The following is a 21,080-nucleotide window of genomic DNA, read 5'->3' as shown; positions in this document are numbered from 1 at the left end:
CGGGGTGGGGATGGGGGTGGGGCTGGGGGTGCCCCGGGGGTGCCCCTAGGGTGGGGGTGGGGCGGCCCCGACTGAGCATGCTCCATCCCGGGTCCGACCGCGGGCGCGGGCTCAGGGCGTGGACCCCCAGTGCCCAGCGACGGGCCGGTGAGACCGGGAGTCTCCCCTCGAAATACTATGGAAAAGTATGAGGTGACGAGCCGTCCCGATCCATGTTAGGGTCCCGGGGAGGGGCAACGTGGGGCCGACGGTCAGGGGCGAGCCCGGCCAAGGACCCCCAACGCCACCCCAGCCCCCACGGGGATAACGGTCACAGCTCCGGGAGGCGCCAGCAGCCAGGTCCTACCCGCGGAGGCCGGTGTTCTGGCCAGAGTCTGCCTCCAGCTTGCATGGTGACCTCTTGAGTGACTTCCTGGGTGACTTTTGCCTCTCTGGGCCTCAGTTTCCCCCTCTTGGAAGTGATGGAAGAGATGAACCGTGAGGACCGTCCATCCCCCGAGATGGGAATGGTTGAGCTGGAGGCCAGCCCCTTCCCCATCCTTTTTGCCCAGGGACCTGCAAGTGCTCAGGGCCATGGAGACAGAAGACACCCTGGAACATGCAGGACATAGACCCAAGGGCCCCCAGCCTCCTAAAAACACCCCCTCAACCTGAGTCATCCCAGGAGGGGCCACGGGCCTGCTCCAGGCCCTGTGACAATGCTGGACACCTGAACAAGTTCACTTATTGGTGAAATGGGCTCGGGTCCTGCCTTTTAATGGCCCCCCTATCGGCAAAAGAGGGAGAAGACACTGTCCGCCTGGCGGACGGGGAGGTCCTGAGGCTCAGAAACCACCTCAGGCTCGCAGGCACTTTGGAAAATGCAGTTTGCCTGAAATTTCATTTCCTGAACATTTCTCTCTTTCTTGGCTGGTAGTTGTTGGAGAGGTTGAAACCCGGAGCCCTGGGGGTGAACCTGGTGGTGGAAGAAACAGAGACCAGAGTGAAACACGTGGTAAAGCAGGTGAGCGGCCACTGTCCCCGGCCACCATGAGGCTCCCGTGGCTGCCCTTTCCCCAGACACAAACCCATCACCCCCACAAGACAGGGCTTCCTTCTGGGCAGCCCGCTCAGCCCCCCAGGAGACCAGTGGGGTTGGGGTGAGACTCCCCGCCCAGGCTTCCTCGCAGGCTGGACTCCCTGATGGAGAAGTTAGGCTAAATCTTGATCATAATGATGATTACTGCACTTACCACTTCATCTGCGGTGCTTTGGGCTAGCATCCTCTCATTCAACCTCCCGTTGACTTGCGGGGCAGGGAAGAGGCTCTGTCTCACAGCTAAGGGCAGTGGGGCTCCGGGAAACACGGGCCAAGGTCACCCACAGCGAGTAAGGGCAGGATAGGGGCCCCAGGCCCTGCCTCCCCACTTCTTCCACGGCTGGCCACAGCAGGGGAGGGGCGGGCAGACCTGCAGGGGTCTTTGCCTGGGAACAATGCACCAATCTTATATTTTGCTCAGCAATTGCCCCACTTATAGGAGTATTTCATTTGTAGGTATTGGGGAGCAAAAGTTCTGGGTAAGGCTCTGGTGCTAGATCTGGGGATAGAATATACCTGGAGGCTTTGCCGCTGAGGCGGTGGCAGAATGGAAGCTCTGTACAGCCCTTGCCACCACTTTCTCCACACACTCCCTCCCCACCCTTACCACCCAGAGAGAGGACAGAGAGCCCAGGGTGTGGCATAGCTGGTGAGTGGAACCATCTTCCTGATTTAGCTAAGCAACGAAGTGATGGGACTGATATTTTACCAACCAAAGCAGAGCTGTTTGGCTCCCGGGCCAACACACTGTTTTCTTCCCGGCTTTTAAGATAGTCTTAAATGGATCCTCTGTTGATCCCTTTGAGTTTACATTATGCTATCCTAAACTTATCCTTGCAGCAGGAACAAAGATGTTCTCATTTCTCAAAGTATTTTTGTCCTTGCCTTGGGAGCAACTCTGTGCTAGGGGAATGAAGGGTGGGAGCCTGGCACCCCTAGTGAATGACAGTGACGATGGTGATGATGATGGTGGTGATGGTGATGGTTATTTTAGTTTGCTAGGCTACTGAAAGCTGATACTATAAGATAGCTTGGCCATGAAAATGTCCAAATCAGGGCATCAACAAAACAGTGCTTTCTTCCTGAAGTCCAGCTGCCGGCGATCCCGGGCTCCTCTGTCACATGGCAAGGCCCATGGTACCATCTGTTGGTCTCTCCCGTCTCTTCCAGGTTTCTTTACTTTCAGCTTTTTGCTTCTGGGGTTTCTCTCTCTTGCCTATATTTCCTTCTCTCCAGTAAGGGGATTAAGACCCATCCTCAATGAGGTGGGTCACATTGTACTTAAGACTCACCAAAAGATCCCACTTACAATGGGTTCACACCCACAGGAATGGATTAGCTTTAAGAACATACTTTTCTGAGGTACAAACAGCTTCAAATCACCGCATTCCACCCTCTGGATCCCAAATAGATGTGTTCTTTCCATGTGTAAAATACATTAATTCCATCACAATATTCCAAAAGCCTTAAGTCATTTCAGTAATAATATTAGGTACAAAGTCTCATGAAAGTCAGTTGTAGGCTGGTCTGTCCTGGGGCACAATTCCCCTCTGGCTGTAGACCTGTGAAACCTAGAGAACCAATTATCTGCTTCCAACATACAAAGGGGAACAGGCAGAGAATAAACAGTCCCATTCCCATAGGGAGAAGTTGGAAGGAAAATACGGGTCACAGGTCCCCTGTGTTTGATGAGTGTGGAGGCTAGAGTCTAGCTGCCACCCCAGTGCTTGATGAGGATGGAGCCAAAAGCATGGCCATCGCCCCAAAGCTTGAAGATGTTGGAGCCTTCACTCCAGTGTTTGGGGAAGCATGGACTCTCCCTGCACAAGCACTTGGAAAGGTGGGGCTGCCACTCCATCAGGCCCGGAAAATTATGTTCATAAAGTTAATGCATTCCTGTGGGTGTGGACCCATTGTAAGTGAGGCTACTCTCCATCAGGATGGGGCTTAATCCTTTTACTGGAGTCCTTTATAAGAGAAGGAAACTCAGGCAAAGGGAGAGAAAGCCCCAGAAACAAGAAGCTGACAGCAAGGAATCCCGGAAGAGAAGGGAGAGACCAGCAGCTGCCACCATGTACCTTGCCGTGTGGCAGAGGAGCCAAGGATCTCTGGCAGCTGGTCTTCGGGAGGAAAGCACTGTCTTGTTGATGCTTGATTTGGACATTTTCATAGCCTCAAAACTGTAAGCTTGTAACTACTAAATGTCCATTGTTAAAAGCCAACCCATTTTATGGTATCTGCTTTCAGTAGCCTAGCAAACTAAACCAATGGCAATGAGGAAGAGGAAAGTGATGCTGGTGATGCTGGTAATGGTGGTGATGGTAAGAATGGTGAGGATGGTGATGATGATGGTGATGGTGATAATGATGGTGATAGTGGTGGTGATGACAGTAATGATGAGAAATGGTGAGGATGGTGATGGTGATGATGGTGATTGTGCTGGTTCGAATCTATTATGTACCTCATTAAAGGCCATGTTCTTTTAATTGAATCTTGTGGGGGCAGACCTATTGTGGGTGGGACTTTTTGATTAGTTTTTTTCCATGGAGATATGACCTTGCTCATTCAAGGTGGGTCTTAATCATCTTTACTGGAGTCCTTTATGAGAGGATAAAAGGCAGAGACATTTTGAAGAGAGCTCAGAGACACTTAGACAGAAACATCCTGGGAGAAAAAAGTAGAGAGCCAAGAGAAGCTGAGAGAGACATTTTAGAGAGAAGCTAAGATTTGTAATCCAGAGTTTGCCCCTGGAAGAAGCTAAGAGAGAAGATAAGAGAGACAGAAGCCCAGAGACATTTTGGAGAAAGCCACAGAAATCAGAAGCTAAATCCAGGAGAAGCCCAGCAGACTCCGGCCATGTGCCTTTCCACGTGACAGAGGAACCTGGGATGCCATCGGCCTTTCTTCAGAGAAGGTATCATCCTGTTGATGCCTTAATTGGGATATTTTCATGGCCTTAGAACTGTAAATTTGTGAACTAATAAACCCCTTGTTTATTTAATAAACTTGTAAAAGTCAATCCATTTCTGTTGTATTGCATTTTGGCAGCTTTAGCAAACCAAAACAGTGATGGTGATGATGGTGAAGATGGTGGTGAGGATGGTGATGGTTTTGGTGATGATGGTGATAATGGTAATGGTGACGATGTTGGTGATGGTGATGGTGAGGATGTGAGAATGGTGATGGTGATGATGATGGTGATGGTGAGGATGGTGAGGATGGTGATGGTTTTTTTGGTAATGATTGGTAATGAAGTGGTGATGATGGCAATGGTGATAATGATGGTGATGTTAGGAAGGTGATGGTGATGATGATGGTGATGATAGTGATGGCGATGATGATGGTGATGATACTGATGGTGCTGATGGTGATGATGATGGTGGGGATGATGGTGATTATGGTGATGGTGATGGTGATGATGGTGATGGTGATGGTGGTGGTGGTGATGGTGGTGGTGATGATGGTGGTGGTGATGATGGTGGTGATGATGGTGATGGTGGTGGTGGTGATGGTGGTGGTGGTGATGGTGGTGGTGGTGGTGGTGGTGGTGATGGTGGTGGTGATGGTGGTGGGGATGATGGTGGGGATGATGGTGATGGTGATGGTGGTGGTGGTGGTGGTGGTGATGGTGGTGGTGGTGATGGTGATGGTGATGATGGTGGTGGTGATGGTGGTGGGGATGATGGTGGGGATGATGGTGATGGTGATGGTGGTGGTGGTGGTGGTGATGGTGATGATGGTGATGGTGATGATGGCCTTGGTGGCTCACGTTACTGAGCCTGTGTTCCTCTGCCCCTGCAGGTGGAGTGCATTGATGAGCATCAGGCAAATGAGGCTCTGGAAGAGGTAACTCTCTTGGTGGATTCTAGAGGAATCCTGTTTCAGAGCACACTGAGACTGTGCTCTAAGACCTCTTGCTAAGTGACGGGAGGAAGGATGTCTGGATGGAGGATGGAATTCTTGCCCCTGTGTTTGTAAAGCCAGCAGCCCCCAGGTGTACATACCCCAAACACTCTTTTCTAAATCCAGGGGCTGACGCCTTAGAATATATGTTTTCCATGAGGATGAAGTTTAAATATTGGCCAGGTCCCCAGGCTAACCAACTGATAATATTTTATTAAATATTTTTTTCTTAAATTATAAAAGTAGTTGCTGCAGTAGAAAATTTGGAAAATACAAAATTGTTTAACAAAGAAAATTTAAATTAACCTCAATTCTACTACTCGGAAATGCCCAATGATAACACCCCAATATATAATAATAGCAGTAACAACTATAGGCATTCCAATTTCGTAGAATTTATTGAATTTCACAGGAGAGTAAAAGTATCCCTGTAAATCACATGTCATTTGGCTTCTCTCTGGAATCTCTAACTCTTGAGCTTTGCCACAAATGCCATTTCAGTCCACAGCATGACCGAACCATTGGCAACGTTCTGACAAATGTTAAGGACAGAAGGCGAAGGGCCCCTCGGTCCCTTGCAGATTTCGCGAGGTGGCCAACTTTGACATCCAGCCTCCCCCGTGGGCACCTGCCCACCTGGCTTAGTTCTGAAGTGGCCATCTCTGCTACCTGATAGCCTTCGCTGTCAAAGCCTCCTCGGCTTGGAGGCACTCGGACCCCTGGTCTGCACAGCGGGGGGAGGAGACAGCGAGTCAGCAGCCCCCCGTCCACTTGGCCGACCCCGACGGTGCTGCACCTCCCAACCTCCCTGCCGGGTGACACTGCGACCCCCCATCTTCAGATGGGGAATGAGGCTCAGAGAGGGCGAGCGCAGGCTCTGTCGCTCAGCGTGGCTGTGCCTACTGCTGGGGCCGGGAGCCTGCTCCGTTGCCAGGAGAGGTGACAGAAGCCCTAGCCGAGGACCGGGGTCCCTGGAACTTCACTCCCTCTGCTCTCGTCCCATAGCTGATGCCACTGCTGAAGCTCCAGCACCCCCACATCTCCACTTACCAGGAGCTGTTCCTCGTGTGGGATAGCCAGGTGGGTCCGAGGGTGCACCTTGGGGCTCAGCTGGCATTCAGCAGGCTGCAGGGCCCAGCACCCAGCAAAGAGACCCCCAACCCCACCCTGCTGTGACTCCTCCGAGCGTTGTGGGGGTGACCCTTGGCGCCACACTCCCGGGGGCCGGGCCCCTCGCTGGGGCTTTTGGGGCCTCACCTCATGTGAGCCCCCACTTGTACAGAAGAAGAAACAGGCCAGGAGAGGCACGCTTCCCCGGGCACCCAGCTTGCGGGAGGCCAGCAGTGAGGGCCCCAGCACCCTGTGCGTCCCGAGCCCGGGCCCTGAAGGTGGTGTTTTCACACTGGCTGAGGGCTGAGCCAGGAGTTTCCCGGGCCCCCTGACCCTCACAGTGGGGCTCTTCCCAGTCCTCAGAGAGCCCCAGGGCTCAAATGACCCTCCTCATTCCCCGGTGGGGGATCTACAGCTCAGAGAGCTTCAGGAGACCCCCCAAAGTCACATGGCCTATAAGCGCTGTGTGGCCACTGAGACCGGGCCCTAGGGCCTGGGGCCCTGGGCTAGGTGCCCCACTGGCTGACTTTCTGCCTTCACTGGAGCCAGAGGCTTCTGGGTCACTCTGGCCCAGGGCTGAGGGACCAAGGGGCCGTGGGTGGGGGAGGCCGGGGACCTGGAGCCGGGGTCAGACCCCAGTCAGTCTCCACATTAGCAGCCCCCTGGGGCTGACAGCTGAGGGTCTGCACGGGAGCCAGGAGCCTCTCAGCCATGTTCCGCCTCCTCTGGGGCCTGAGGGACACTGGGGGGAGGGGCCCTCACCACGGGCACTCATTTAGCCCCAAATATTTTCCGAGCTCCCCCAAATGCCCTCAAGAGGACACTTCCATGGGAGGAGGCGCAGGGTCCTCTCCAAAGCCTGAGCTGAGGCCCCCAGCCGGGTCTGTGGGTCAGGGCCTGGCGGGTGCCTCCGAGGCAGCAGGATCTCAGCTGAGCTCTGGGGATGCGGGGGGCTGTCCCCACAGACGGTGAGGCCGAGAGCAGGCGGCGGGAGGCCAGCGCGGCTTTCAGAGCAGCCCGCGTGGCTGAACGTGGGCACAGGTGGAGTGGGCGGTGGACCTGGGAGGTAGAGGAGCAGGAGCTCCGGTGGGGCTGTCACCCCACGGTGTCCCCGGCAGATCTCTTCTCTGTTCCTCTGCCTCGTGATGGAGTACAACAGGGAGAGCCTCCAGGACATCATCGAGAAGAAGAGGAAGGCCAGGGCCATCATTGACTCAGAGGCAAGACCAACCCCTCGGGGACCACCTGGGGACCACCCAGGCCTTGGCATCTCACAGGCCCAAAACGGTGGGCAGAGGGGCAGGGGGGAGGGCAGGCGTCCCTGGAGTCTGCACTTCCTGTTTCCTCAAGTTTATGAATCGAGGCCCCGGCTACGATGACGTGTGCACATCTTAAGCACACAGCTTGATGAGTTTGTACATGTGCCTCAGCCTGGATCGAGAACTAGAACGGTCCTTGACCTCCAGGTTCCCATCCACACCCCACCCCTGAAGTAACCGCCGTTTGACTTCCGTCCCCATGGACTTGTTCTTCCTGTGCTTGAACTTCACATCCGTGGAATCAAACCACACACTGCCCTTTGGGTCTGGTTCTGTCACTCAACCTAAAATAACACGCCTGAGATCCGTCCGTGCCGTCGTGTGTGTCGGGGCCTGGTTGTCTTCCATTGCTAGGTCCTGCTCCACGGGTTGTCTAGTCCGGCTGCTTCCGCTCTGGGGCGAGAGCGTGGCTGGGCGTGGCTCTGGGACCTGGGACCGCGGTCTCCCTGGAGAAGAACCTGGAAGGGGGTGCTGGGTAGCGGAGCAGGTGCCTGCTGACCTTCAGGCGACATTCCAGACGGCTTCCCAAGGTGGCTTGGCCGAGCCAGTTTCCACCGTCACCGGCAGGGTTTGCGCGTCCCGGTTGCCCATCCTTGCCAACACTTCTGCATCAGCCTCTTTAATTTGGGCCCTTCGGGTGGGGTTGGGGGGACCCCCTGGCAGCTTTAGTTTGCATTTCCCTGACGAGTAATGCTGATGAGCACTTTTTAGCCATTTGCATGTCCTTTTTAGTTCTTGTTCAAGTCTTTTGCCCATTTTAAAAATGTGTCTGTCTTTTCCTTATTGATTTGTAGGATTTCTTGATGTATTCGGGATCCAGGTAGCCAGAGTACCTTCTCCCAGTCCGTTCCTGGCTGATTTACTTTCTTAATGATGTCTTGATGTCTTTGGTGAACAGAAGTTCCTAATTTTATGAAATCCAGTTCACCAGTGTTTTCTTTGTGGTTTTAGTGCCTTTTGAGGCCTGGTTTAAGAAGCCTTTGCGGCCCCAAGGTCATGAAGACATTCTCCCGTTTCCTTCTGGAAGCTTGGCTGTTTCCACTTTCACATTTCGGTCTTTCGTCCACTGCAAGGGTGGTTCTGCACGCGGCACCTGCTTTGGCTCTGATCACCAGTCCCGTGGCCTCTGCCCGCGCAGTCCCTCAGGGCAGGCTCTGGAGCGGGTTTCCAGCTTCCTGTCTGTGGCGGAACCTTTAAACACAGACTGTTGCTCAGAAGTCCTGGTTGGCGGAGGGGGCTTGGTGAAGGTAGAGAGGGGGACGCCCAGGGTCCCGCCTGCCTAGCTCCTTGCTGACACCCCAGGGTGGCTCTGGGGCCCCTGTCAGTGTGGACACCAGGGTGCCTAGGAACACAGGCTGAACATCACTGCCCGAGATGGATCTTGTTTCGGACACAAGGTGCTTCCAGAACGTTCTCGCTCAGGGCTCGTCCATTCTGCTGACTCCAGAGGGCAAGCCCAAGTAGGCACCGAAGACTTTGCCATCCCATTACCCACAAGCCCCGGGAGGGTGTTGGGCAGCATGGGCCACGGGGTGCTGCGGGATGGAGGGGATGGAGACGGGAATGTGGGGTCTGGAAACCAGGGACCTTCCCTGGCTCCGTCTGGAGAGCCGCACACGCCCCAGACTCTGACTCAAGACCTGACTCCAGACGCAAGGAAAAATGTGCTGCCCCATGCTGGCTGCTTGGAGGGGCCACGCGGAGAGCCTGTGGGTCCCCGCCCATCCTGGCATCTCCCCGTCTTCCCTAGTGGATGCAGAACGTGCTGGGCCAGGTACTGGACGCACTGGAACACCTGCACCAGATGAACATCCTGCACAGGTGACAGCAGCGCTGGGGAGGGGTGGCCCAGGGATGGGGCCTTGGCTTCAGGGCAAGGCTGCGTCTGCCATGTAACTGCGATTCCTGACTCACCCCCACCCTGCGCAGCTGCCCACGTGTCAGCTGGCCCGGCAGGTCAGTGCTAAAGTGCAAAGGGCCGGACCAGATAATGGCTCTGCGGGGAGAGGTTACGTGCCCACCGTGGCTGTGGCCTTGGCCTCTGGACGGGCCAGCGGGGGTCACAGCACTGCCGACCTGAGGTTTTGACCCTCCAGTGGGAGAGCTCCGCGGTCAGACGTGGGGGGAGGGCTGGGCCGCCTGGGCCGGGCACACGGCTTCAGGGTTAAGTGTCAGGGTCTGATTGAAAGGAGAGAGAAACCAGGCAGACTATTTGTACAAAGAAAAAGGCTCATGATTCAGTGGTCCTATCCTTGGATACTAAAAAAGTGGCCGAAAACGAACCCCTAAACCAATACCTTGTCCAGGTTGGACGGGGAGGACCAAGCTGATAAAAGAAGGCCACAGGGTGGCTGGGTGTTCTCTTCCTCGTGGGCTGGCTTTTTTTCCCAATTTGAAATAACAATATAATTTGGGTTTTTAGGAAACAATTATTTATAAAAGGGGCTGAGAAGGGGGCATTTGGTTGAGAAGGGAGGAGGGGCGGGGCTGGCTGCTGCAGAGCCGGGTGGGGCCGAGGCCAGTGAGGTGCCCGCGGGCGCCTGGAGGAGAGCCCCCGCCTCTCGGTTTCAGGAACCTCAAGCCCTCCAACGTCATCCTCGTCAGCAAGAACCACTGCAAGCTGCAGGACCTGGGCTCCAACACTCTGATGACCGATGAGGCCAAGTGGAGCATCCGTGCGGAGGAAGGTGGCCGGGGTCTGCTCAGACAGCTGGGGAGGGGACAGCACTGGTGGGGACGGGCTCCCACAGCCCGGGGGCAGCCACACTCGGTGCCGGAGCAAGGCAGCACCAAGCTCTCTTTGCTTGGGGGTCCCACGGATCCCCAGTCTTGTCTAGGTCAGGATCAAGCAGGAGTGTCACTGGGGGGGGATGCAGGGTCCCAAAGACCCCCAACGCTTAGGAGAAAGAGCCCTGAGAATCAAAGTGATGGTTGAGATAGCCCCGGAAATGTAACCCACCTGGAGGGAAAAGAAAAGCATCGGAAGCAAGGAGAGGAACAGGGACGGACCCAGGGCCTGCGAGAGGCCAGGCGCCAGCTGCCATGGACACCTTCACCGGGTCCTCCAGTGAGCCAGGAGGCGGTGGGGTGACGAGGTGATGAGTGCTCTTGCCAAGAAAAGAGGAGGCACCAAGAGGGCTGGGCCTCAAGAAGTAGGCAGGGATAGAGAGGCCACCTGCAGGGGGGAGTTCCCGAGTCCCAGAGCTGTGTGTCCTTGATACCAAGAGGATGGGTGGAAGGATGGATGGATGGATGGATGAGTGGATGGATGGATGGATGAGTGGCTGGATGGATGATGGATGGATGGATGGGAGGGTGGATGGATGGATGGATGGGTAAGTGGGTAGGTAGATGTGTGGGAGGTAGATGGATAGATGGGTGGGGGGGTGGGTGGATGGATGGAGGGATGGATGGCTGGGAGAGTGGATGGATGGATGATGGATGGATGGAAGGGTGCATGGGAGGGTGGATGGGTGGGTGAGTGGAGGGATGAGTGGATGGATGGGTAGATAGATGTGTGGGGGGTGGATGGATAGATGGGTATGTGTGCGGATGGGTGGATGGATGGAGGGATGGATGGCTGGGAGGGTGGGCAGGTGGGGGTATGTGTGGTGGATCTGCTGGCAATTTAGAAGGCACAGGACTTGGAGTCCAAAGGCAGGGTTCTTGGAATCAAGGGCAAGGGTCTTGCTGAGTGAAGCCTGTCCACGTATCTCCCCAGATAGCATTTCTCCACTGTCAGAAGGGTCATTTAAGGGCTTGTTTTTACGCTGCTTCCATGGGAGCACCGAAAGGGAAACAGTTCTTGACTGGGGTGGTTTCTTCACACCCCCAGTATCCCAAAGAGCATAAGACTGAGTGGCTCCCCCCACCCTGCTCCCACCCACAGACCCCTTCCAGAAGTCCTGGATGGCTCCCGAGGCCCTCAAATTCTCCTTCAGCCAGAAATCCGATATCTGGTCCGTGGGCTGCATCCTCCTGGACATGGCCTGCTGCTCCTTCCTGGATGTGAGCTGCCCTCTGCACCCCCCACGCCTCACGGCCCCGGGAGCCAGGCCCTGCCCACCCTGGATGCCTGGTGTGCTTCTCCCCCATTGTGGGGAGGGGGTTGTCCTTGCCCTGCTTCCCACCCGCATCCCCCTCACCCTGGGGTGGCCCTCCACATAGCTGCACAGAGCACCCCACCTCGAGCTGCACCCCGTCTCCGGCACTTAGCACTTCTCACGGGCCCCCAGGCTCTGTGGGGATGAGAATGACCAGTCGTGTCTGGTCTTCATAGCAGCCTTCAGGCGTCATTGATACCCCTTCTGGATGAGAAAACCTGCCCTCCGGGGATTTGGACCCTGCCATCCCATGCCCAGGCCCCGTGTGGGGCTGCCTCTTTCAGTTAGTTTACATCCACCTGCAGGAGTCACACGCAGTTTTCCTCGTGCAGGCCCTGGGCCAGGGTGCACCTGCAGCTTTCCCATTTCGGCCCATCATTGGCACGTGGCTTCCACACTCACGCCTGCTGGGCACAGCTCGCGGGCAGGAGGGAGACGGGAGGGCAGAGGCAAGCCGGCCCCCAGCACTCTGGCCGGATCGGCCCGTGGTGGCCCTGGCTGCAGTGACGCTGGGAGGTCGAGGGTGTTGCTTCACACCCTCCACAGAAGAGAATGCAAGGGAGACGGTTGCTGGGCGTCACTGCCCGCTGAACCCCCAAGAGCCTCCCCAGCTCCACAGCCAAGTGTGGGGTCCCCAGGAAGCACAGGCCACAGGCTGGGCCCCAGCCCTGCCCTCTCCTTCCCAGATCCCCCAGACTCAACTCCCTCTGCACAGCACCTCCCGGACACTCCCACGGAAGCCTCCGCACTTGAGGGGGTTGCGTGACACGCTGGATCAGGGCGCCCAGTGCCAGTCCCATCCCTGACGGTATGTGACCCAAGGTGCATCAATTCAGGCCGCAAGCCTCAGTTTCTCTCTCTGTTAAATGGGCAAACGCCGCCTGGCCCGGGCTGGAGTTGGAGTGGAGATGAGACCCCAGCTGTAGAGGGAGCACCGCCCCTGCCGGTCTGCTGGCTTTTTTCTCAACGTCTGCCCCCTGCTCACCTCCAGCTCCTCACTGGCTTCCGCTGGCCTCCAGCACAGCCCTCCACCCCCGTCAGCAGCCTGTTTTCCTTTAGTTGAGGACCTGCATGAAGTGGTGCTGTCTCTCCTCCACCAGGATTCGGAAGCCATGAATCTGCGGAAGGTGATCCGCGTGCCTCCGGGTAGCCTGCGGCACACCCTGGAGCAGATAGAGGAGAGGGGGGTCCCCGACGCGGAAGCCCTGGCGCGTCTCTTGCCGATGATGCTTCAGATCAAGCCCGAGGAGCGGGCCTCAGTGCGGTGCGTGGCCCGGCGGTTCACCTTCCAGCCCCCGTCCCCCTGAATATGCGCACGGCCCCGGGGCGTCCCGGGCCGCACAGCGCTCGGTCACACGTGCCCATGGCCCCGGGGCGTCCCGGGGCCGCACAGCGCTCGGTCACATCTGCTCCGTCACACGCACCCGGCTGTATCCGTGGCCAGTGGGCTTTCTCCAGCCTCGGCTCTCACAGGTTGCGGGGCAACCAGTTCCCTTGAGCGCACATCCTCGAATGCCAGTGCTGGTGGGCCCGGGGCGAGGGTCCGCAGTACTCTTAGGGGCTCAGGAAAATGTCCTAATAACTTATTTTAAATTCAGAAGAAAAGAGATAAATATAAAACAATGATTCCAGCCTGGGTAACATCCACCTTTAGAGCCACACAGCCATAAGATAAATCTTTCATGTGTTTTCACAGAGGAAGGGGTCCCTGAAGGCAAAAGTGCCCGGGGCCCAGGGCTATCCTAGAGCAGGTGGCTGGGTGGCTTCTGGACACACTCAAGTACTGTGAGAGATCCTGCCCAGCACCTTCCAGATAGGAAGGCCGAGTCCACCCTGCACCGGGCTGAGCAGCCGGAAAGGCCGACTTGACTTACTTGGTCTCTGCTCCTCTCCCAGGGATGTGATTCACTTCGCCTTCGTGAGCAGCGGCTTCAAGTCCTCGAGCGTGGCCATGGCCATGCACAAGCAGGTCTTGCCTACCGAGCTGGCCGACATGCTGCTGCAAGGCACCGTCGCAAGTATTTTAGGTGATGGTGGGGACACCAAGCAGGCAGGGCGGCCGTGGGCCACCGTGGCCTTGGCCTCCATTGCTCCCACTCCAGTGGGTCAGTCGGCTTGCCCCTGGTGCCTGGCTGGTTCTCCCCCAGCCCCCCCTGAACACTGCTGTTCTCAGGGCACTGCCTCCCTCCAAACCTTCAATAGCTCCCAGTTACCTCCAGCCCAGAGCTCATCCCTGTAGCCTGGTGCCCTCTGTTTTTGCTACATGAATCCTCTTTGTAGCTACCACGGCGACCCATTGGCCCCACGTGGCTCTGGCTACTAGGAGGATCTTCTCCCTACATGCCCAGAATGGCACTGGCCCTGGGTTCAGGCGTGGGGCTCCCTGGACCGGCAGGTGGGGGTCCCTGCAGGGGGATGATGGGGTGCAGGGACTCTGGCTACACTTTGACCCCTGCCGGCCTCCATAGGGGGGCAGCTTGCTCCTCTCCCAGCACCAAGAGTGCCTGGTGCCGGGCTCCACCATGTACCCCAGGCGGGGGTGCAATGGCTGGCGCAGAGGAGCAGTGGGCTAGGGGCAGCGAGGCTTGGGTTCTGTGTCTCACCTGTCAAGTGGGAGTGCTCCATGTCCGCCTCATGGCCTGGGCGTGTGGATGTGATGAGCAGTGGTGGGTACCCTGAGCTAGGGCACGGGCGCCCTGACCCACCTCCCCGTGCTCCCCCGTGTCCTCCACAGAGGTCTTGCAGAATTTCTCCAGCAGACCCAAGGTCCAGCTCAGGGCCCTGAAGCGGCTCCTGACGATGCCTGAAGAGGAGCTGGGTAGGGAAACCCCACCCCGTGCCCCTTCCCAGCTCCTCCCCTGGGCAGACCCTGCTGGCCGCCCACTCCAAGCTCTCCCAGGCAGTGCTTTCTTACACCTTCTGAGGCCTCTTGCCGTTCCCGTAGGCTCCCAGGTCTCTCCCACCTGCCTGTCAGCCCGGCAGCATGCAAGGAGACGAGGGTGGGGGCGGGCAGCCAGGGTCCCTAGGTGTCCCCAGGGAACCAACCCCGTGACTTGCCTTTAATGGAGATAGGGACATAGTTAGGCTCCCTGTGTGTTCCCCACCCTCTGACGAGTTGTTGTCTCTAATTTTCCATGGTGACACATGGAACTGTGATGACCACCGCGGTGTGGTGTGTCTGGGCACTTGCGGGAGTGTGAAGTGTCCCGAGGGGTGACTCCTTCAATTGCCCCCATAAATACCCCAAGCTCCCGATCTACTCAAGGGTGCATGGGAGGACCCCCTTCAGCAGTGCTCCCCATCAATGAGTATTAACAAGCTTCCACGCTTCTTAATCTTGCTAAATCACCACTACATAAATTCTCTCCACTCAGTCTCTGCCTCACCATCCTGATTGCATCCACTCCCTCATCTCCCTGTCCTTCTACGTGTCCACCTGTCTGTTGCCCATCCAGCCGTCATCAATCAGTCCATCCTTCCGATTGTTCATCTGTCTGTCCATCCACCCATCCATCTGTCCACTCCTCCATTTCTCTTTCTGTTTATCCAGGTATCTATCATCCATCCCTCCATCTCTCCGTCCATCCATTCATCCATCTGTCCCTCCCTCCACCCATCCATTCTCCCATCTGTCCCTCCCTCCACCCTCTCTCGCTCCATGAAACACGTACCAAGATGTGCTAGGAATCAGCTGGGGTCTGCGTCTGGTCCCAGTGGCATCAGGCGTTACAGAGCCCAGCGTGGCCTCCTGTGGGGCAGCAGAGCCCTGGTGCCAGCCATCTGTCTTTCCCTCCCCACCTTCCCCTTGATCCCATCTGGAGCTGAGCTGTGTCCAGGATGGAGACCATTGGAAAGGAGATGGGGCCTTCCTGGTAAAGCTGAGGGGGGCTGCTGGGCCCTTCCCCACCTGCCCGGGCTGGCCGTGGCTTGGAAAGGATTTTGCAGCAGCTCAATGCTAGTGCCAGAGCTTTGATCCTTCTCATTCTCACCCTGGCCCTGCCACGAGGGACTGTTATCCACAGTCCTCAGGTGGGAGAGGGCAGGCAGCAGTGGGAAGGGATCAGCTGGGACAGGAGCTGGGCTGCCTTCCCACGACCTCTCACCCTGTTGGCACACATGCTCCAAGCCTGTCATGGCCGGGACGGCATGGAGCCACAGAGCTCCATCAGCAGGACAGTCAGACAGGCCTGAGTCCCAGGTGTTGCTCCAGAGCAAGTGCTTCCAGCCCTCTGGCCCTCGGTTTCCTCATCTGTAGAAAGAGCAGAGTAACAGTGGGGGGAGGGCTTCCTTGCAGAGCCGTGGGAGGTATCGGGTAGGATGCCCACCATGGACACTCTGCAAGTGCTCAGTAAACATGTCGGCCTCCATCAGTCCCTCCAGGGTCCTGCGCACAGTGCCCTGTAGACCCCCAGCGGCCCTGGTGGCCACACCTGCCCCTCGCACTCCCTGCCATATCTCACCTGCGCCACCCCACCCTGCCCAGGTCTGCCGTGGCCGATGGAGCTGGTGGAGGTGGTGGTCACCGTCATGAAGCAGCACCAGAGGATTCTCGACATGCAGCTGTGTGGCTGCTCCCTGCTGCTGCGCATCCTGGGCCAAGGCAGGGGGCCGGGCCGGGCTGGGGACACAGACATGGCAGGATTAGCCCGGGGCCCCAGCCCACCTGCCATGCCACTTAGACCCTGGACCCCTGCCCACCTGCCGTACCAGCTAGACCCTGGGAACCCAGCCCAACACCCTGCACCAGTTACTCCCATGGCTGCTGACCCTCTGGGCAGTCGTGCCCTGCTCTGCACCCCCCAACCAACCTGGGGATGCTAGAGGGGGCGGGGCAGAGGCCAGAGACCTGGGAACCCCCCAGAGCCTGCTGAGGGCTGGCTGGGCAGCCCCGGAAAAGCACCTCTCCCTCTGGCTGTTTTCCCAGCTGCCCTCTTCTCCTCTGGACAACGGGGGGCCTCCGCAGTCCTTGGGCTGACCCTGGGGGGGGGGGGGGTGACCCAGGCAGGGCTCGGAGCAGGAGGACAGCAGCTGAGGAGGTAGGCAGTGGGCAGCCTCCTGCTTGCTGCCCTGGAAGGAGCTGGGGCAGTCTTTGGATGGTTAAAAAAAGGTTTGATTAGCTTTGACCTTTGAGGCAAAGGCACACGTGTTTACCTCTCTGGTTTTCACGTTGAAGCCTTCATTTCCACGTCGTGTTTTCCACGAAGTGGGTCAAATGCTCCTGTTGGCATGCTCGGGGGCCCTCGCGGCCTGCAGTGGCAGCCTCTTCAGAAGCAGCCCAAGCCCCTCAGTATTTATGGGGGGACTGACTTGGCGTGCCACGCTGGGAGAGCGAGGCAGACCCGGCTTTCCTGCCCGCCGAGGGGGACACTGCTGCCCACCTGTGGGGAGGCTGCCAGGGCGCTATCGGCCCATCCGGGTGAGCTGTGCTTCTCCACTTGCCCGAGCAGCGCTGGTGCATGACCCGGATGCCCAGGCCCCATGGGACGGCGCCATGGTGGCCGACCTGCTGAGCGTCACGCAGAGCCACCCCGACTCGGAGGAGCTGCTCGTCCTGCTCTACAGCCTGCTCACCATCATCGCGGGCCAGGGTGGGCCACCCCACCAGCTGCGAGACCCTGCCCCGGGTTACATGTCAGCGTCAGGGCTGGGCCTCTCCTTCAGTTGGCCCCGTGGAGCCGTCCTGGGGGGCTCCTCCAGTGCCCCTCGCTCCCCTCTTCTACCTTGATGGAAAGTTTCATTCCCCCACAAACGGCTGGCGCGTGCTCCACCCGCCCCCCCCAGGAGGCCCGTCAGTGGGTCCCTGTCAGCACCTTCTGGAAGGTGGGCGCATGTGCAGGAGGGGGCCATCGCCCGGGGCTCCCTGCACACGCCTCGTCCCACTCGGTCCCTCAACCACTCCACTCTCCCCCGCGGGCCCAAGGAAATGCCTGAAGGCCCAGCTGGCTCTCGGGGTGAAAGGGGTGCTACCAATGGTGCAAGGCACAGCCCTGCCCGGTGTGGACAGGAATCTCCAACGGGGCCAGGCCCAGCCCAGCCACGAGATGGGAAGTGGGTCCCGTGAAACAAATGGACCCCTTGAGGGCCAGGTCCATGTCCTCAGGTTTGGGTCCCAAAGCAGGCCCCCAGTGAGGCTGGAGGGACAGGACTGCAGCAGGAGGGACGGCAGAGCAGGGAAGGCTTCCTGGGGGCCTTCTGGGCCCTCATCCTGGGCCTGCCCCACAGAACTGGTAGCGGAGGAGCTGCAGCAGGCTGGGCTGCTCACACATGTCCTGGACCACCTGGACAGCTTCCTCATGCACGGGCATTTGCGCCGGCGGCCTGGGCCTGCTCTGGGCCCTGCTGGTGGACGGTGAGGCCCTCCTGCGGACAGGCACCCCCTCAGCTCCTCCCTCACCCCTTAGGGAGAAGCCACAGCTGCATAGGAATGCTGTGAGACCCTAATGTGGGAGCAGCAGCCATGCCCAGCAGGGGCCGGGCTCCTGTTTGGGGAGACCCTGCATGGGCACCCCAGCACCTCCTGTCCAGAGAAAGCTCCAGCTCCCACACATCCTGGCCCCCTGGCCTCAGTCAGCCTTAGCACTGGACAGTGCATCTGAGTTGTGATTCGGAACCTTGGCTCTCCAGCACCCTGGAGGGCGTTCTGCCCCAGGGAAAGAGGACCCCAAACCCAGAGGCCCGAGAAGCCAGGAAGGGTCTTGCCCACACCTAAGGTGCACAAGTCCCCAAGTCTCTCACGGGCAGACAATCCTTTTCCTCCAAAGATACACGGGCAGTGGAAAGCCCCTAATTTCCTGTCCCTCAGGACAGCTGCCTCCCCCACAGCCTCTGCTCTGCCGTCCTTGCGGGCAAGTGGGGGAGGGGGTAGTGTATACAGCATCCGGTGTCCTCCCCTCCATCCTTGGCCCCTGGTTCCAGCCGTCTTGGTGGACAAGACCCCCTTGGAGAATGTGCCGGCCCTGCTTGCCGAGGTGCTGACCACCTACCCCGTGGATGTGGAGATAGCCGAAGCCAGGTGTGCGGTCTTCTGGCTGCTGTCCCTGCAGGGTGAGAAGCTGGGGCCTCCCGAGTGGGGCTGGGTGGGCTGCGGCTGCGTCAGCCTGTGGTGGCCATGTGGTGACCCGGCTGCACTGACCCCACAGGCTGCATCAAGGAGCACCAGCTGGAGCAGGTGACAGTGCTGCTCCTGAACAGCATCCGGCTGTGCCAGGACAGGGTCCCGTTGGTGAACAACGCCTACCGGGGGCTGGCCAGCCTCGCCAAGGGGTCAGGCGAGTCTCTCCATCTGGAGACAGCAGCTGTGACCTGGGCACACGTTCGCTCAGCTTCTCCCTTTCAATTAGTGCCGTACTGTGGACATCTTTCCCTGTCCCAAAACTCACGTCAGGCCTGCAGTTTCCCAACACACAGCTAGACCTGAACTTACTAAAACAGCTCTGACTGTTAAGCAACAGACTCGTCTCCCATCCCCTGCACCTCAGCCCAGATGGTGCTGTCTTATCTTAGGTCCTGCCAGGCCCTGGGCCAAGCTTGCCCCTGACTTGCCCCCACTCAGGCACCCTAACCGCACTGAGGATGCTTGAGTCCTGTCCCCAGCCTCTGCCCCACCTCTCATCCTGTTACAGCACAGGCCAGCTTGTCTTCCCGGTCTCTTGGGCTCCCCAAGCTGACCAGGGTCCTGTCATCCCTCCCCCTGCGCCCACACCCAGCACTCAGCAGCCCAGGGCCTCGGGTGGGGGTGGGTCAGTGCCTCTGTCACCTGATCTTAGCTCAGGGCTGCAGGGTGGGCAGGCTGGGCCAGGCCAAGGTCACCCAGGGAACTGTCAGCTCCAAGAGGCTCTGCAAGCATTGGGGACTGTCTGTCCTCTGTGCCAGTGGTCAGCAGGCCCACTCTATCAAGGGGCAAGAGGGGAGGCTGAGGCCCTGAGGACAAAGGGACAGGGCCCAGCTCATGCAGCTCGGGGTCGGACCAGGGCCTAGTGAGGGAACGTCTGCAGGGCACTCGGGGTTGTAGCATAGCCTGCGCCGGGAAGCAGGGCTGGAGCCCGAGCCGAGAAACTGCCCACAGCCCCACTCCCACCCCTCTCACCCTGACGGGCCCGCAGGCAGGCTCTGGGGTCACTCTGGAGACCCCGCCGTGCCCCGGGCTCAGGCTGCTCCTCCAGCAGGAGCCAGGCCTGGGCCTCGCGCACAGGAAGTGGTGCATCCCTCCCAGTGCAGGAATCAGGCTGACAGACCATCGCTAGTTTTGTCCTACAACTGGGTGGGGAAAAGCCAGGGAGCCGTCTAGGAGGCCGCAGAAGGCGGCCTGCAGCAGTAAGCGGAGGCTCTTACCTTAGCACTTGAGGTTCTCCACAGCCCTCAGGAGCTGGTGCCGTCACCCCACCTCCCAGAACAGGCTGAGGCTCTGGGCCGGCCGGGGAGCAGCAGCCCCAGGGTGAGCCTCCTGACCTGTGCCCGCCCTCTCCCGACCCCAGAGCTGGCAGCCTTCCGGGTAGTGATGCAGGAGGAGGGCAGCAGCGGACTGGCACTCATCAGGGAGACCTACCGCCTGCACCAGGACGACCCTGAGGTGGTGGAGAACGTGTGCATGCTGCTGGCCCACCTGGCTTCCTACAGTGAGAGCCCCGCGCCTCGCCGCCCTGCAGTCGGTGTCTGGGGCTCGCTCCTTGGGCCGTAGTGCTGCCTGGGGCCATGAATCCTACGCCAGCCGGCGGGGGTCTCTGCTCGGCCCCACTGGGACGGCCCTCAAGGAATCGCCCCGTGCCAGGCACTGTCCCGACTTAGGATGCTGCCTGAGCCCCTAACCCCCAGGCATGGGATGTCCCCCAGGGGCACCATCCCATCTTCCCAGCCCCTCACCCCAGGATTTCTGCCCAGGCTTGGGGGGGGGGTTACCGCTGGCACCTGCAGCCTCCTGCTCTGCCCCCAGGGGAGATCCTGCCCGAGCTCCTGTCCGAGGACATCAAGTCCCTGGCCCAGGAGATCAAGGGGCGCTTCACCTCCAGTCTGGTGAGTACCACACAAGGTCTCCCACCTGATATTGAGGTGGACACTGCCCTCCAGGCCAGACCTGGGTGGCCCAAGCCCAGGGCCTACAACTGAGCTCACGGGGCCCACTGATTGCCTCTGCATGCCGGGAGGGGAGGCGCCCTGTCCGTGGGACACGACCTGCTCGCGCCCTTCCTCAGGAGCTGGTCTCTTACGCTGAGACAGTGCTGCTGAGGCTGGAGGAGGCCGCCCTGCCCAGTGTCCCCGAGAACAGCCAGCCTCTCTGCTCAGATGGCAAGGAAGAGGGGGCACCCCGCAGGCACCCCCTCCGAGCACATGACTCTCCTCCCTAGCCAGGGATGGAGCAGCGATCTGTCCTCTCCTGGCGCTGTTGCTGAACTGCAGTGGGGGAGAGTGAGCTGGGTTTACTGGATGGGGGTCACCTGGGACAGGATGTGCACCCCACGCCTCCTGGGACCATCAATAAAGACACTCTTGTGCCTTCTCCTGACTGTCCGGGTTGTCCCTGGGGAGGATGGGGCACAGGCCCGGCAGGCGGTGGACTTCAGGGCTCAGTCT

General features: G+C 58.8%; 1 protein-coding gene and 1 long non-coding RNA gene across 2 annotated transcripts; one reads left to right on the top strand and one right to left on the bottom strand.

Annotated features, from left to right (window-relative positions):
• Positions 1 to 105: 105 nt before the first annotated feature.
• On the top strand, positions 106 to 21,005 carry STKLD1 (serine/threonine kinase like domain containing 1). The gene is given in 20 exon segments (XM_037797406.1): positions 106 to 192; positions 917 to 1,003; positions 4,880 to 4,924; positions 5,987 to 6,061; positions 7,210 to 7,311; positions 9,161 to 9,231; positions 9,982 to 10,097; positions 11,300 to 11,418; positions 12,614 to 12,777; positions 13,410 to 13,540; positions 14,248 to 14,331; positions 15,997 to 16,113; positions 16,961 to 17,101; positions 17,736 to 17,802; positions 17,804 to 17,862; positions 18,429 to 18,557; positions 18,653 to 18,781; positions 19,988 to 20,128; positions 20,443 to 20,522; positions 20,702 to 21,005. Coding segments are annotated over 20 exon segments (2,025 nt in total). The 5' UTR covers positions 106 to 177; the 3' UTR covers positions 20,855 to 21,005.
• LOC119504832 lies at positions 11,293 to 15,097 on the bottom strand. Its single transcript, XR_005210638.1, has 3 exons — positions 14,117 to 15,097; positions 13,388 to 13,512; positions 11,293 to 13,095 (listed from the first exon to the last, which is right to left on the bottom strand). It is a non-coding gene; the product is annotated as an uncharacterized LOC119504832 (long non-coding RNA).
• Positions 21,006 to 21,080: the final 75 nt, after the last annotated feature.

The sequence above is a fragment of the Choloepus didactylus genome, chromosome 10 (assembly GCF_015220235.1).
Source record: "Choloepus didactylus isolate mChoDid1 chromosome 10, mChoDid1.pri, whole genome shotgun sequence".
Taxonomy (NCBI): Eukaryota; Metazoa; Chordata; class Mammalia; order Pilosa; family Megalonychidae; genus Choloepus; species Choloepus didactylus.
The sequence above is the reverse complement of the archived record's forward strand: the minus strand, read 5'-3'. Positions and strand labels throughout refer to the sequence as shown.